The sequence below is a fragment of the Polistes canadensis genome, unplaced genomic scaffold (genome assembly GCF_001313835.1).
Source record: "Polistes canadensis isolate GaletaPanama2010 unplaced genomic scaffold, ASM131383v1 scaffold_207, whole genome shotgun sequence".
NCBI lineage: Eukaryota > Metazoa > Arthropoda > Insecta > Hymenoptera > Vespidae > Polistes > Polistes canadensis.
The window spans coordinates 62,636-78,953 of record NW_014569754.1 but is presented as its reverse complement, the minus strand read 5'-3'; the positions used below and the strand labels follow the sequence as shown (position 1 = coordinate 78,953).

General features: G+C 36.3%; 2 protein-coding genes across 3 annotated transcripts in view; one reads left to right on the top strand and one right to left on the bottom strand.

The window, feature by feature from the left end:
* Window positions 1-41: 41 nt before the first annotated feature.
* Window positions 42-1,272, bottom strand: LOC106789911. The gene is made up of 3 exons (XM_014754458.1): window positions 1,133-1,272; window positions 804-965; window positions 42-722 (listed from the first exon to the last, which is right to left on the bottom strand). The coding sequence occupies exons 1-3, from the start codon at window positions 1,197-1,199 to the stop codon at window positions 493-495; spliced, it is 459 nt and encodes a 152-aa protein (XP_014609944.1). The 5' UTR covers window positions 1,200-1,272; the 3' UTR covers window positions 42-492.
* A 5,292-nt stretch (window positions 1,273-6,564) lies between these two features.
* Window positions 6,565-16,318, top strand: part of LOC106789913 (chymotrypsinogen B) — a 16,026-nt gene continuing 6,272 nt past the window's right edge. For both annotated transcript variants that reach the window (XM_014754461.1, XM_014754460.1), the window contains exon 1: window positions 6,565-6,840. In XM_014754461.1, coding sequence (XP_014609947.1) covers window positions 6,676-6,840 — 165 coding nt within the window. In that variant the 5' untranslated portion in view covers window positions 6,565-6,675. The remainder of the gene's footprint in view (window positions 6,841-16,318) is intronic.

Below are 16,318 nucleotides of genomic sequence, written 5' to 3'. Positions count from 1 at the left end.
ATTTTGTAATTTATATATATATATATATATATATATAAATTACAAAATCTTTCATACAAACTTTCCAATATTACTACAGTTAATTACATCTGTCTACATGTAATTAACAATCTAAATTAAAAATTACTCTGATTTTCAAATCAGGCTAATGCTAAGCTTGTTAGAACTGTCATTTGTACTAACCATACTGACATGGAAAACTAGTTTTACGAGTACAGTTTTTAATACTAGTAAAAAAATTACTGCATATGTAAAAACAAATATATCTTTTTGGTATAAAATATTTATAAAAAAGAATTGTGCATACGAAAGAGTTATGAGAAGATATGCTACGCTAACTCTTTGTGAATTTTTTTTTATACAAAGATTCATCACCGTTGTCCATAAGTACTAATTACTTCTTTTCTTATGTTTATGGTACAAAGGCACTCGTAGAATATTATTAAGCTATTTAATGATTCAGATCTCCTTCGTTAACTTTGGCAACGATTCTTAAAAGAAATGAAGTACGTAACCTAATGGAATTACCGTAGTAAGTAATAGCAGTAGTAAACTCCCATGATCCTTAGGCGCTGAGTTACACCCATCCTTACTATTGCAAGTACAATATTCCAGAAATATGTTATAAGTTCCAGTTCTCATTAGACAAAAGCGTTCATCTCCTGCTATTCCTGGCTCACCCATGTAAGCGCAACTGCGAAAGTATCTCCATTCACCGTGGACTACATATCAAATATAAAAATAAAAGAAAAGGAAAATGATATGGTTTAAGGTAGAAGTAAGTATTCTAACATGTGATTCACCTTTTTGACGTATTTTACGACACATGGTAGGTCGTACACCCTTCAGATGTTCCAAATCTGGTTCTTGCTTACAATCTGTGATTGGCACTGTTGAATTATCAAAAGGATCTGCACATTTTGGATCAGAATCAGACCTGCACACCCAACATTTTATGGAATAACCTAAAAAAAATTTAAATATACGTATTATTTATGAGTTGATAATTCATATAAGAAAATAAAAATAAAAGTGTTTCATAAATACACATTTAATTAATTAATAGTGACACATTTATAGGTTATATTTTAAGTAAAAAGTATAAATATTCTTTAGCCTAATTTAACTTTACCTTGTTCGATGCAACAAATTAGAATAACTAGCACTGCAGTCAAGCGAATTAGATTTATCGAAGTCATTCCGAATTAAATAATAAAACATTCACACAAAACAATCACGAAACTGACGCCCTAATGTACACGCCTTCAACTAACGACGCTACAGGTGAAGTACACATAAAATTCTGCAGGGGTCGTTAAAATTTTAGAATTTTATTAGTATTTGAATAAAAAAATTAAGTAATATCATACTCTTGAAAAATCATTAATTTACTTTTAAGTAAAATTGGTGTCACAACTATTAAAACTATCATTTATTCATACAAAATATTAATAAATAAAATAACAAGAATATAAACGGGGAATTGATAGTTAAAGCTACATCAATGACTCGATCGTGTTACTTCGGTTGGAATCGAGTCACGTGGTTATTACGAAGTAGAGCCGCGCCCGACAAGCGCTTAATTTCATTGCACGGTGTTCGTAAGAAACAAGGAAGGAGAAGTGAAGAGAAAAAGGAAAAAAATGCGAGGAACGCAATTAAAAACACATTAATTAGTAAAGGAGAAAAAAACTTAGGTCAAAGATTTGACATAATATAAAATCAAATAATTATTACTTACTTATATAACATTTTTAAAATTTTATTGAAAACAACAGGAAACTATATAAATTTTAATTTATCAATATTAATTAATAAAAGAAAAGAATTATTTTGATTATTTTATATATTCGAGAGACAAGAAGTAAAAATGTTCAAAAAAAAGAATTGAAGAAGAGTGTGTTTTCTGTTTGCTCTAGAAGAGTGAGAGTCAAGAGAGGAAAAGAGAAAGAGAGAGGGTCAATCTTGTGCAGCGGAGGAGAATCGAACGCAGGTTTCGCGGGTGGTCCATCCTTGGAAAGGAGGCACGGTCTGGGAGCTGGGGAAACATTTGAATGCTATAAATAAATATAAATAAATTGATTTGCCGGCATATTAGCATAAGTAGCAGGGGGAAGAAGAGAGGTTACTGAGATCGTTGGGCTCGCGCTTCTCTCTGTGCTTTTATATCTCTCTCACCCTCTTTCCTTCTTTCCCTCATTCTGTCCCTCTCTCTCTCTCTCTCTCTCTCTCTCTCTCTCTCTCTCTTCGTCTTCCCCTACTTTCTTACCGGCAAAAGTTGCGGACAGTGATTTATACACGATGTCCTTTAGGCCGGCGCGGCATTCAAGCGACCAAGAGTCGTTCCTTTAACTTAAAAGGATGCAAGGACTACGAAGGATACGGACGGGCGTCTGTCTCATCTCTCGAAGTCACGCGCGTGGGAATTAATTCCTCGATTCGATGGGGATGGAAAGAACTCCAAGGGGATGCTCCAAAAAGAAAGACACAAACAAAGATAGAATCAGTCTTTTTCTGTTTCTATTTTTTTCTTCCTCTCTCTTTTACATTCTTGTTTTTGCCCGTTGTATCGATAAAACGGAACAAGTACGCGGCATGTAACAAGACAAAGAAACAGCGCGAAAAGCAAACTCGAAGGTTAACTCGCTTAAAGCTATTACTCCGTAAATCGTTTATTTTAATATAATATAATTGCACATGTATCTAGTTTGCTTTACAATTTTCCTCCGTCTTCCACCCTTTTTTTTTCTTCATCAAGTCCTTCGCGTTGTCATTATCATCTTACCGAACTATCGATGCGTAAAAGTAATACTTCGTGCTGCTTCGTAGACCAAGCGTGAACAATTCTAACGTTGTTGTTTGAGATAAAGCGTTAGATATAATATGCATATATACAATAGATGGATAGGATGGTTAACGAAATGATCGTTTCATCGACATTGACTTCCTTCGAACGTGATTAAAATCGTCAGAAGAGTATATGCAATACTTGTTTGTTCTCGTTTGTAAAATAACACGATGATTATATAGAAATACTTACGAGTTTTTTTTATATTTTTGTTCTCTATTAAGATTAAACACGTTTATTATGCAAGCTTAGGAACTACGTCAATTTATAGGGACGAAAAGAGTCACGTAAAAAGGTACAATTTTTCTTTCGATATTTATTATTAAGCTCCTCGAACGTGCTTTTTTATATATATATTAAATTTATTACTTTGATAAAAGTCGAAAGCGATAACGGATCTTTCCACGATTAGATACACCTGCGTTCCGTTACGCGTGACTAATAATACAAGCACATACGAATGCGAATGATTACAATTATTTATTACACAGATAACTGTGGTAATTGAAAGGATACGTATCGACGAATACAGGGATTTTATTAAAGGGAAAGGGCAAAGGATAGATATATATTATAGAATATATACAAGCGTACGCGAACGTAATAACTAGTTAAGAATAAAGTAGCGTGATCGTCTTAGCGTTCGAAATGATGGGTAAATGATTTAAAATGTCCTCACACAAGAATACAGTTTTATAAACCGATATCGGTTCGGTCCGCCTCCGAACTGCTTTCGAATGCAACCGTATCGTTTCGTGAATCAGCACACCACTTAGGCTCGAAAAACGGCTCTCGTTTCACGAACAAAATCACCGGCCCTTAAGAGGCGTGTACCGGTCCTTATTTTTTTCCAAAAAGCGGGTAATTTCGTGCAATCTTCTACGAGACCGAGGCGTGGCTCGACCACAGGGATATTCCGGTAGGTAACTACACTGTCTACGTGTGTGTGTGTGTGTGTCATTAACCGAATCCTTCGAATGACCCCGCTTTGTCCTTCCATTCTTCATTTCTTCCAGAAACGAAGAAATTTGAAATGTTACACGTGGCTCTCATTTTCAATAGTGGTCACATTTAAAATACGCTATACAAGTCTAATAAGTGAATAACGTAAAAAGATTTCTAGTAACTCGCTTACCGTTTATACGTAATAGATATATAATTTCAACGACTTCCAAGTAAACGGCCATTTTTTCGCTTGTTTGTTTCATTTTCTCTAATTACTGCATCAATTGAAAACGTGATAACTGCGTAGAAGAAATTCGTAATCGAGACGAGACGCTGAGTCTGAGGCGAACGATCGTCCATTCGTTCGGAGTGTGTGCGCGAGGAGGAAGAAATAAGAAAAAGAAAAAAAAAGGAATAGAAAAAAGGTCAAGTCAAGGAGCGCAAAAAGAATACGTTGACAGAATGAAATGTTTGTCTGGCGATTCTTACAAGCTGGGATGGGAACTAAAGTTAGACGTCATCGAACGATCGCCTCAGTTATTTCTAGAGACGCTGTCACGTAAGTAAGTAAGTAAGTAAGTAAGTAAGTAAGTATATTTCTTCGCTAGGTTTCTCACATATCTTTTATTGTCATTCAAAAGGAGGAGGAGGGGAGCTGCGAGTTCGAGTGACCCAGATCGTCGTTCAGTCGTATTAAAAACGATGAAGGTTCGCGTGGGGTCATAAGATGTGTTGTGCTTGATTCGTGACATCGATTGTTAGATCATTTGTTATCCAAATGTTTAATCATATTTTACAAAGATAATATACTCTTTGTTTCTTTTTGCATCGATTTTTGGCGATTCACAATTGAATATAATTGAACGATGTAGTCATCGAGTTAGATCAGATCGATTCTACGTATTTATTATCAAGTTATTGATTCTATCAAAGGAATCCTTAGAATTTCGAGAGCGAGGGAGAGAGAAAGAGAGAGAGAGAGAGAGGAAGAGAGAAAAAAAAGAAAAGAAGGAAGAGGAAAGCTCGATGAAGAGCGCGTGTCGCACGAGTACCCTATCGATACCCCACCAACCGAAGAGACTCGCCGGTAGAATCACCCTCCGCTTCTGTAGCTGACTCGTATAGGACGTCGGCAGCCAACAGCTAACAGTCAGCAGCAGCAGCAGCAGCAGCAATAGCAGCCACTCCTCTCAGCAACCTCCGTTGATACTTACCCGCGCGTGTATCTCGTCAGTCGGCTCGGAGCCACGTGCGTGTGCTCGAGAGTGGCTCTCGTCGTGACGTTCGAGTCTTCTACGAGCCTACTCGACCCTCTTCTCCTCCTTCTCCTCCTCCCCTTCTTCCTTCTCCTCTTTTTTTCATCTCTTTATTTTCTTTTCCGATTTTTTTTCCCCATCCCTTTTTTTCTCTTCTCATTTTCCCTTCATTCGATCTTTTCTTTTTCTTTCATTTCCAGTTACTCTCCACAGTTCTCGTTTAAAACATCGTCTGTCCTGTGCCACCCCGACGAACGATTTTGTCTTCTTCTTCTTCTTCCTGGTCCTCTTCTTTCTATTTTTATCTTTTCCACAATCAACAATCAGTGACTTTCAATGGTTCAACGCGTATCTTCAAGTAAAATACTCCAGCAAAACCATTCGGAGATTCCCACGTTTCTTTGGAAACAACCATGAAGAAAATGTATAAGGAATCATTGAAATTTTGGTGAAAACCACTTTGGATAAAAGATACTTCTCGGAGGTTAATTCTTCGAGGGACACGGAGTCTCTCGAGCAGATGGTGTCGGTCGAAAGGGACTAAAAATATCAGCCGGTTCCGCGGTCGCAACGCGAGTATCTTTTCTCATCTTCCTTTTCTACTCTTCACTGGAGGATTTCACTGTGACTGGAAGAAGAGAAAAAAAAACTACATGGTATCCTGACTATTTTCTCTCTCTCTTTTTCTCTTTCTGTCTCTGTCTGCTTGCCTTTGATCTTACTTAAGCGCGAGTGTGTAACACAAGGGAGGAAGAAGAAGAAACGAATCCAGGAAGTAAGGAATACGTCGCGAGTCAACGAAATTCAATGACTGAAGGTCTTTCATGAGAAATTAGTTCGTTCTATTCAAGGAAGATTCGTCGTTTTGTTAGTGCGTCAGTTCAGATAACGTCTGTCTATCTTAAACCGTCTTATACAACATGACTCGGATCAAATATTCGATTTACGTATTCTACAATACCGTAGTCAAACTTTGATGAGAAAAAAAGAAGTTCGCTTATCAGGTAATTAACCTTGATCTATTAACATACTTTTTCTTTTTTCTTTTTAGGCAAAATAAATATTGAAAGTAAACAGAGTTAAGTTATGAAGAAATCATTTGCCGTGTTTATTTATAATCTAAGCAGGTTTGATATCGCAACTGGGGTCTGTTGTGCTTTTAGTGATACCAAAGCTAGAAAGAGAGAAGTTTGCTGCCCTTCTCGCGTTACTTTTACTTCTACTTCTTCCTTCTCCTTTTTCTCTTCTTCTTCTTCTTCTTCGCGGTACAGTGTTTTACGGCAGGGAGGCGGTTGTTTGAAATTCTTCTGGTGGAGTTGCGCGTCCGTATTTATAGAGCCGCACCGCGTGTCGAGGCGGTACGTAGGGCCGCGCACGCGGAGGCACGCGGAGGTTCACTGATGTGAGAGGGTAGAAGTAGAAGTAGAAGAAGAAGAAGAAGAAGGAAGGAGAAGAAGAAGTTCAGAAGAAGATCAGAAGAAAAAGAAGAAGAAGAATAAGAAGAAGCAGAAGAAGTAGCTTTGAAGAAAGGGAAGAAGAAGAGTAGGAGGGAAAGGAGAAGGAGGAAGAGGAGGAGGAGGAGAGAAAAGACAAAGCGTGTGCGCGACACGTCGCGATCATGACGCGATGCGTCCGCGACGGAAGCACGCGCCCGCTTCGACGACGTGCTCGCCCACCGCGAGATCCTCCAAGCTGTTATCCTCTTGGTCCTCAGCTATGATCAACAGGATCACGCTCGTTCTACTTCCGTTCTTCCTCATCTCCTCGAGCTACTCACTCGAGGATACTTCGGTAAGTTCCTTCTTCGGATTTTTTTCATTTATTCATCATTTTCATTTAATATTTATCCTTCGAATAATTTATTCGATTATTTTTCGTAATATTAACGATATGTCAAATTAATTTTTAATATATTACACATTGTCTCTCTCGAATGTTTTCGTAATTTGTTGAATTGATACTTTTGAGAAATACGTTTGTCTCGTATAATCATGTGACATAATGTGACAACGATGTTACGACTTTGAATATATGATAGGATCCCAAAGGATTAAAATAAACGCGAGTCTACAAGGTCGACCGTCTGCTTGTCTGACGCATTCAATCATTTTCTACAAATCTTTCGTGAACTTTTTCTCCCTCTCCTCCTCTCTCACTCTTTTTCTTTCTCTCTTTCTTTTTATTTTTCTTTCATCCACAAATAGATCTCGACAAAGTTCATTCTAAAAAAAATCATCTATGTATATATCATTGAAGTACGTGAGTAAAAGTTTCTGTAGTAATGGGAAGAAAAAAAACGATCAGGAGGCGTTAGGTAACACTTGGTTATCGCGTGCAAAGTCGGTCTAACTCTTCTAGCAGTTAGATCAGGAAGAGTTCCGCGTCGAGGTACAATACTATGGGAGTCGATAATTCTCAAGATCGTGGGGCAAGTTTCGCACACCATAACCGCGAGCAAGGAATATCTCGGTGTCGTGTTACCATAGAGTACTTTCTTTGCTCGATCGGTTTCGTTGATATAATCTATTTAATACGTCACTAAAGATATTCGATTATCATCGATAACAATTAATTATCAACTAATATATATAATATATATTAAAATATATTTAACAATTAAACGATAAAATGATGAAAGTGAAACAATTTCCTAATATCACCTTACCTAATATCAAAGTTATGAAATTTCAAGAAATAGAAAACACACACACACACATTATCGTAGAAATCTAACACTATCATTATGTTAATCTGATTAGAATTTTATCATGAGATTAATTTTTATTATCGATAAAATATCTTTGAAAAATTTAAAGAAACCAGGAAGAGAGTTTTGAGACATTTTGTAAGATATGAAAAATATGATATAATATGACTATTTGAAAGTAGAGATAAAAGACAACCTTGGTTTCATCTTCTTTTTGCTTTTAGGTCTAGGCATGCCAAGGTAATTACAGTAATTTTGTTTCTCAGCCATTCTCAAATTCCACCACGAATGATCTTGTTGGACGTCCCCCTTATGTTAGAGAGAAAGCACTAATATTCTAAGCACACGTGCTCTGTCGTCTTCGTCTTCGTCTTCGTTGTCGTAGTCTTTGTTGTTACGAGCTTTGAGCCTTGCTGAAAGCCAATAATATTGTCAGATGTTATCATCGTAATCACTTAACGAGCACGCTTTACTTTTCTAAATTGTACGTAATGCGGTACGATGTCGGTGTAAAGTGTCGACGTTTCGTAAACTGCTTTCTCAGGGAGGTCGACACTAATCACCGTAATTTCCTCCTCGTCGCCAACAACCATACCATAATTATGTCGAAATCTTTTAATCTTGATTTCATTTTAAATAACCAAATTCATCTTACCTACCCATCTGTATATATATATACATAAAAACATGCACAAGTGTATATGCATACGTGTATCGTATTTCTCAACGATAGGATGCAAAATAAATGTGACGTTTCTCGAATAAAAACGAAAACGCTCGAAATTGCCTGACGTGAGACTAACTACTCACTCTCTCTCTTTCTGTCTCTTTCTTTCTCTTGAAAAATTAGCCTGTATTTTTTCTCTCGAGTCTGCTAATTTGTACGTGAGATAAGATAACTAAGGTGTGTTGTTGCAGCATAAAAGTAAAGTTAAGAAAAAAATAAAAAAAAATAAAAAAAAGTAGAATGAAAGAAGAGAAGAGAAGAGAAGAGAAGAGAAGAGAAGAGAAGAGAAGAGAAGAGAAGAGAAGAGAAGAGAAGGAGAAGTTTGTGGCGGAGAAGAGGGCTTTATATTTAGTCTCTCAGCTGTCACGTGCCTCTTCACTTACGTACAGGACGCGTGTTAAGCGTGAGCATATCGTATCGTTCGTGTTCGGCTTTACGGCAAATCAAAAATATGTAAGATTATTCCGGGCGAGGGGTTATCGGACTTGCAAACATATACGAAAAAAACCTACACATACATACAAACACACGTAAGAATATACACTTCTCGAAGCTCGATCGCGACCAGCTGGTAAGGATCGATAATGGATGCCATCCTGTTCGTTCGACGAAAAGGTTCTCGAGAGGACAGAAAAGGGCAAACGATATGTAAGAAAGGAAGAGAAAATAAAAAGTCTAGTGGAAAGGATCAAACGATAAAAGAAGAATAGAGGAATAGATTGTCCTTCTTATCTGTTTTCCTTCCTTATCGGAAATCGACGACTGTTTAATAAGACGATTTGTGGTACAAATCTCTAAGAGATAGCCTTTGCATTTTTTCAATATCCGCAGAATGTTTCAACATTTATATCCCCTTTCTTTCTGTTTTGTTTATTTTCTTTCTTATCTCAAATCTACCTATTCTCTTAAATGTTGCCACTTTCCTGATTTAAAGTACGTCGAAATTTGTATCTATACTTTTACAAGACGTTCATTGTTATTTGCACGTTATCGTAAGTTAATTAGTTAACTCGGTAATAAATTCATTACGAAAGTACCTTTAACAATATACCTTGGTCTCCAATAGTTCAGCTTAAAGTCAATAAATAACATCAGAGAAGTGAAATAGAAAGAGAGAAAGAGAAAGAGAAAGATATATATATCGAAAGAAAAAGGAAGGAGCGTGTTCGTCCATTCACGCGTAATTTTACGCGACGCGAACGTCACGAGACTTGGGAGTTGATTCACGAGAAAGAGGAAGGTGGTGTAGGCGAAATAGTGGGGGAAATATGTGTCTCTGATTTCTACGCTACGGTAAAACGATCACGGTGAGGCGTCCCGCGGTGAGTTGAGTATCCAGGCTTGGCGAATCGTTCGACCAAGTCTAACATAAGTAGTTTCAGGGAACTTGTTTTCTCCTTATATTTCATACATTTCTTTTTTATTATTATCTTTTAAACGACGTATAAAACATTTTCAATGGTGATCATTTACTAATTAATAGGATTTTTGGTTGATAATTGAATAGAAGGAAAAAAAGAGAAAGAAAAATAAAAAAAATAAAAGAGAGACATGATATATCTTAATCAAAGAAGGAAGAAACCAAGAAGAGAGGGACAACTTTCTATGGTCTCTTGAGAATCTTTTACGTCTGACCTCGAAGCATGTCTTCTCTCTTTGCGCGCTCGGCACCCCGTGGAGAAAACTTCCCGTCACGGAGTGGTCCTCCTCGCGGATGCTGTTGCTGCTGCTTCTGTTGCTCTTGCTCTTGCTTTTGCTGGCTGGACCGTACCGTTCTTCGATTACCGTCGAGAATCGTGCTTGTCGGTATAAGTTAGACCACGAGAGTACAGATATATTCAATGAGAGATAGATAGATAGATAAATAAATTGAAATAAATAGAAATAAAAAGAGAAAGATAAGCAGGTATACACGTTAAATGGGTTTCCCTTTTGTAAGGAAGCATAATAATCAAAATGAACATACAAATTATGATTGTATTATATAATATTTTATGGAAATAATCAAGTTTAGAATTCATTTAACAACATTTATCATTTTCTTTACTTTCACTTACCGTTAAGTCGATAATTTTTTACTTGTAATTTCCGATCGTTTTATTATCAAATCTTTCCGCATACTGTCCTTCCGTTCTATATCAAGCCTTTCTATATCACTCTAAAGCACATTTTCGATTAAGTTAGATTTATATTTGAGCCATTCACTGCACAATTCAATTAACATCACTTTCTGAAAAATTTTAAATTTAAGTGCAAAAGCACTTGGTATAATCATAATTTTGTATATTTATACATAAATCCCAAACATAAAAGGTTAACACCATTAAAAGACAATTTTTTTTTATCACTGAATAATAAATAATTTATTTCAGAGGGGTCATTTTGATTAACTCCGTACTTTAATGGAAATCGTTGCAGTAATGCAACTCAAATGCACTACATTTGTATTCATGCATTCTACAAAATTTATTTGAATTTATATTATAAAAGGAATTTTAAAAACCAATGCACATTGTTTTATCGCATTTCTTCACTTTTTGTTTTATAGAGTTAATCGTTTTGTGCAATGATTGGCTCATTTCTTTATTGGTTTAAACTAGCTTGAAAAAAAAGGATTAGAAGGAATCATTTGTTTCTTATTTACCTTAATAAATCATTAGTCGTTTAGGAATGTTTGAATCAACAGCTCTCACCCCCATCGCTTACATAAACATATACGCGCATACTACGAAACTATGAAATCTTCCACTTTCTATCGGCTTCCTTGAATGTTCCGGCAATTAGCCTGCGATCAGTAAAATGCACTTTAACCTTAACGATTTCACCTGGTAGATATTATTTGTAACGAATTCAACTTCTCAATGGAATCACATAAATCTGTCGAGTTTCTACTGGTACTTTTCTATACAGGATAAAACCATAAAGAGAGTAATATCTCTGAACGTTGACTTTCTCTATCTAAGGAATGAAATGAATCGTCGATATTATAGAATTTTTGCTGTACTTCGAACTATCCGTTTCTCTAGTCTGTCATGTAGAATTTGTAAGGCAGTACCACAGGGACCGAAGTATGTTTAACAGCGGAGATTACATTTCCCAAGAAGCCAGTACCTTGTTACTCCTTAAAAGATGACTAAACGATAAGCTCGTCTTTCCATCCTTGGCGAGAAGAGAAACAAAGAAAGAAAGAAAGAGAGATAAAGAGAGAGAGAGAGAGAGAGAGAGAGAGAGAGAGAGAGAGAGAGAGAGAGAGAGAGAGAGAGAAAGAGATAGAAAAAGCACGCTATAATTTATCTTTTTTTCTGTTTGCACGAGGCCGAAAACGAGAAGGACGCGAGTGGACCTTCCATGGCACCCCGTGGAGGATCCTCCTCCCACGGGAGCGAGAGGGAACGCTCTGATACTCTTTTCGATCCAGCTCGATTAGCTTCTTACGACGTATCGTGACGACTATCGCGTGGAATTTCAGCTCCCTCTCGGCCAGGAAGTATGTAAGACTCGCGATCGATAAAAAGTCGTCGTCACGAAGAGAAAGAGGACGATGAGAAGGCAGAGAAAAAGAGAAAGAAAGATAGATTGATAGAAAGAGAGGAAGATGTCGTTGTACGCAGTTTTCTCCGCGTTCCTTGACTTTACTTTATCCGAGATACTCTCCTCTTTTCTTTCCATCGAATTTTTCTTCTTTTTTGTTATCGTTTTTTCTTCCCTTTTCTTTTTTTCTTTTTTTCTTCCTTTTAATTATCCCCTTGCGTTTCGAGATTTGCGAGGTAATGGGCATTTACGTTAGGGTGATAAAAAGAAACAAATCTAAGACAGTAGAAGAATTAGACATTTAGAATTCCAAGTTACACCGACTCAAATACGCGATAACTCGTAATCGTTGGAATTTACTTTTCCTTGGCTCGCTGTTTTGAAAAAAATTCTTCATACTTAAGAAAATGCAATATTGCTCAACGTTATGACTACTAGTAGAATGGTAAGAACCCCATTCCGTATTCGAATTTGTGTTAGAATGTTGTTGTTGATAAGAACGGAATCCATAAAAGAAAATAGTGTTGGAAGAAGGAAAATATGAAAAAAAACGAAACGCGAAAAAAATGGTTTTACGAGAGGGCTCGTAAAACGGAAAGTTCAACTAGATTCAAACGGGGAGTCATTAGTGGTGGCACGTTGCACGTGACATTGTGCGGCTGAGAGCTCGGCCAGGCAACGCTAGAAGTTTAGCAATCGTTTGCCCCGTTGCACGTGGAGTGGATATGAATCAAAACAAGTTATTCCGGTATAACTTGTCCGCCTCACAAAGAGCTGCCTTCGTTAATATTGTGTATTAAATAGAGTGCCACCGTAGTGCGCAGCTAAACGTTTAAATTAATTTGATACTTGCAAATCCACTTAATAGCGCTTACGAAACGGAATACGTTAATTACGTATGGAACGGGGATCAGTTACAAAGGTAAAATGATCAACAAAAAAAAAAGAAAACGAGAATATCAAATAAGAATTCGTTCGAATTCTCTGAAAGATAATCTTACTGATACCCTTTCCCCATCACCCACGTCAATTTAATTACAACGTTCGATTATCTTTTCGATTTCAAATGGATTTTTCAGTGTGTGTCTCTTTAATGGATCGTACGATTATTTTTTTGTTTTTCTGGGTTTTTTTCTTTCTTTTTTTTTAATTTTATAAATGGAGAGTTCATCGTTTCAAGTTTGCGACTTGTAAGTAAGATCGGAATACCATAAGTAAGAGACGATATAATCGTCGATGCGTCGTAAATCGATGCGATCGGTTAAGAAAAGCCAATCGTGTACGGGATCAGTGATCGTGTACTGCATACGTGAATTAGGTCGGCGTTGTTAACGAAGAGGAAGGTAAGAGAGAATAAGAAGAAGAAGCGCGGAGTCGTGTCACAATGCATGCATAATACTTATATTGCACTTCGAACGTTAAACTTCCATACCTACCTACTTACTTCTTTTTACTAAAACTCGCGAACGTTATTTATTAACAATGAAACTACTATAACCAATCAAAATTACCAGCACAAATAAAGCGAGTTATCCAATATTTTTCAAAGTATTTTTTTTATTCTGTGAATTATTATTGAATAAAAATTAAATGATTTAATAGCAAGTCATATTTATTGGTCTGTTATTAATAATGAATAATTTTAGCGTTGATCTGTTAAATATTTACGTCACATATATGAGCCATTTTTTTAAAGATAATTGTTTGTGTAATAGTAAATATATATACGTAAATAAATAATGTATGCATCATACGTCATAGTAAAAAAAAATGATTTTTAAGAAAAGATGCACATATGCGATATAAACAGTCCACATGAAGATAGGATATTTGTCGTTAGATTTTAAAACGATTAGAAGATGATAAGAAGAACGTGGGAAGTAGTATTCTGTCATGAGACAACACGAACCGCACGTGGTCAGAGGTAAGATGATGCATCTCGAAGGTAAAGTCGTTGGTGTGGTACTAAAGAAAAGATCTCAGCAGTGTTGAGGAACAATGAAGAGCTACACGGTCTTTCGGTGGATAAAACGACCGTATGGCGGCGTAGACGGTGATCCGGAAATAACCGTGGCCATAAACGTAAACCGGACGCGTATATACGAAGAGACCAACGACGGAAAGAGAAAAGAAGAGAAAATGGAAAGAAAGAAAAAAGGGAAGAAAGACGAATGGTTAGCAACGGTTAAAAGCACGGCAGGTGACTCTTTCTCTTTTGCCAAGACTTGACAACTTCCATCGTGGTTTTAGGTTTTACGACTTCTAAGCTCGAGTTTAAACGATATCTAGAAATCTATCTACGTTTTATTTCTCAAGGAGTGAACGAAACTTTCAATGCATTCGAAAGATTATTCGCAATCACCGCGATTTTAACATTAAACGTATAATGATTTGTCAAATAATCGATTTACGATTTTTTTAATTTTAATTCTTCGTTTAATATTGTTACATTTTTAATCGATCGATTTAAAGATAATTATAATTCGAAACATATGTTATTAAACATTGAATTTACATTAAAATCAATTTCAATTTTTAATATTTCGTACAATGGAAAAAGATAAAATGGGAAAGTAATTGGAAGTATTGAATTTGCATTAAAACCAATATAATTCTTAAATATTTAAGTTACATTAAATCGCAAAAAGATATGTGACCGATTGCAATATAAATAGGCACACATAAATATATTGTCAAAGGTATGGTAACTTAATTAAGTACGTGCCTTTAAAATCCGACCTATAGGAAGAACGTGCAAGTACGTATCAAAGCTTGGATATTAATAAGAAAAAAGTGGAAGAGAAGCTTGGAAGAGTATATCTATTCGATTTGAAACGATGTGTTTTGTTGATCGATAGAAAAAGTAAGAGAAGGTTGATCGACGATAATGACTATATTTTATCAATACGAGCAACTGTTGGTCTCTTGGTCGTTGATGAATGGATGACGGTAAATCACCGGATGATCTCACCCGATGTGTTAAACTATCTTTAAAGAGAGACGTAATAAAGAAGCATGGTACCTCGTCAACGTCTAAAGTAAATACTTTTCTATATGTACGCTCGCTTTGATCGACGAGAGAACAGACAGACGGACGGACAGATCGTCCGTTTAGGAGTTAGTTACATTTCACCGTAACGAGATTGTAGAAGAAAAAGAATCGACAGACCCACGTAGTCGAACTTACACGAGTATTTTGTAATCTACTGGGGGGAGGGGACGAGCGAATGAACGACAAACGAACGAACAAACGAGTGATAAATGTTCTTCAAGAAATCAACCACAACATTTTCTTAAAGAATATCAAACTTAACAGAACAAACGTTAGTTACGGTCTACCGTGTATCAAAACCAAGATACTTTTAACCCATTTGAATGATTAAGAAGAATGAAAAAAAGCCTTTATCGCTAATTTTTTTGTGATTATATTTAAGTTGAAAGATTGCAAGTAAAAAATAATTATATACGTGGACTTTAAGTTAAAAAGGTTTGAGTCCAACGTAAGGACAATTTATATTATTTCAATTAGATAAATTTTTATTTAGAAAAAAAAATAAGTTTTTTTATTGAAACTCAAAACTTTTCAACCAATCCTTGTATCTAAATATTTTTCATAAAAATCCTACGTCGACTATATCAAAGTTCATTGATCTGTAATTTAAAAAATAGCATTGAAAATATAATACAAATTACGTAAGATTTTTATACGACGGGCCAAGAAAATTGAGAGTATAAATACGGTGATAATATAAATGAGTTAATTCTTTACCGAAGAGATTTGAACCTCTGAACTTTTACATTATCATGCTTGTCGAAAGTGATCGGATGCATATATTCTAAGCACGAGCTGGAAGTTGACTCATTAAAATGGGAAGACATTGAAACAAATCTTTACGTAATTGATTATCGAAAGATCTTAAACCGAGGACACTCATTTCGAAAGGAACGTTCGTTAAAGGAAGGGGTGAAGGGAAGATTGAGAAGAAGAGGCGAAGGAAGGATCAGTGGTGAAGATCGTGCCCTTTTCGATCGTAGCATAGGCCATAAATCAGTTGGCGATCTCGCCATAGCGAGCATTCCATCGTTACGGACGATGGAAGGAAGGTGCATCGCACGAGGCCCCCGCATTAAATCGACGGTAGTCCTCTTGTTCAGGGAGAGAGAGAGAGAGAGAGAGAGAGAGAAAGAGAGAGAAAGAGAGAGAAGGAGAAGAAGAAGAAGAAATGCCCGGCCATTTTCGGATACCCTCTTGCAACGGGAGACAACGTTACCATCTAGGGTATAACCGAGGCGTCGTTGTGCAA

Coding starts and splice junctions, on each gene's coding strand:
- LOC106789911 (XM_014754458.1), bottom strand. CDS start 1,199: ATGACTTCGATAAATCTAATTCGCTTGACTGCAGTGCTAGTTATTCTA. Junction 966..1,132: donor AATTTGTTGCATCGAACAAG/GTAAAGTTAAAT, acceptor AATTTTTTTTAG/GTTATTCCATAAAATGTTGG. Junction 723..803: donor TCGTAAAATACGTCAAAAAG/GTGAATCACATG, acceptor TTTGATATGTAG/TCCACGGTGAATGGAGATAC.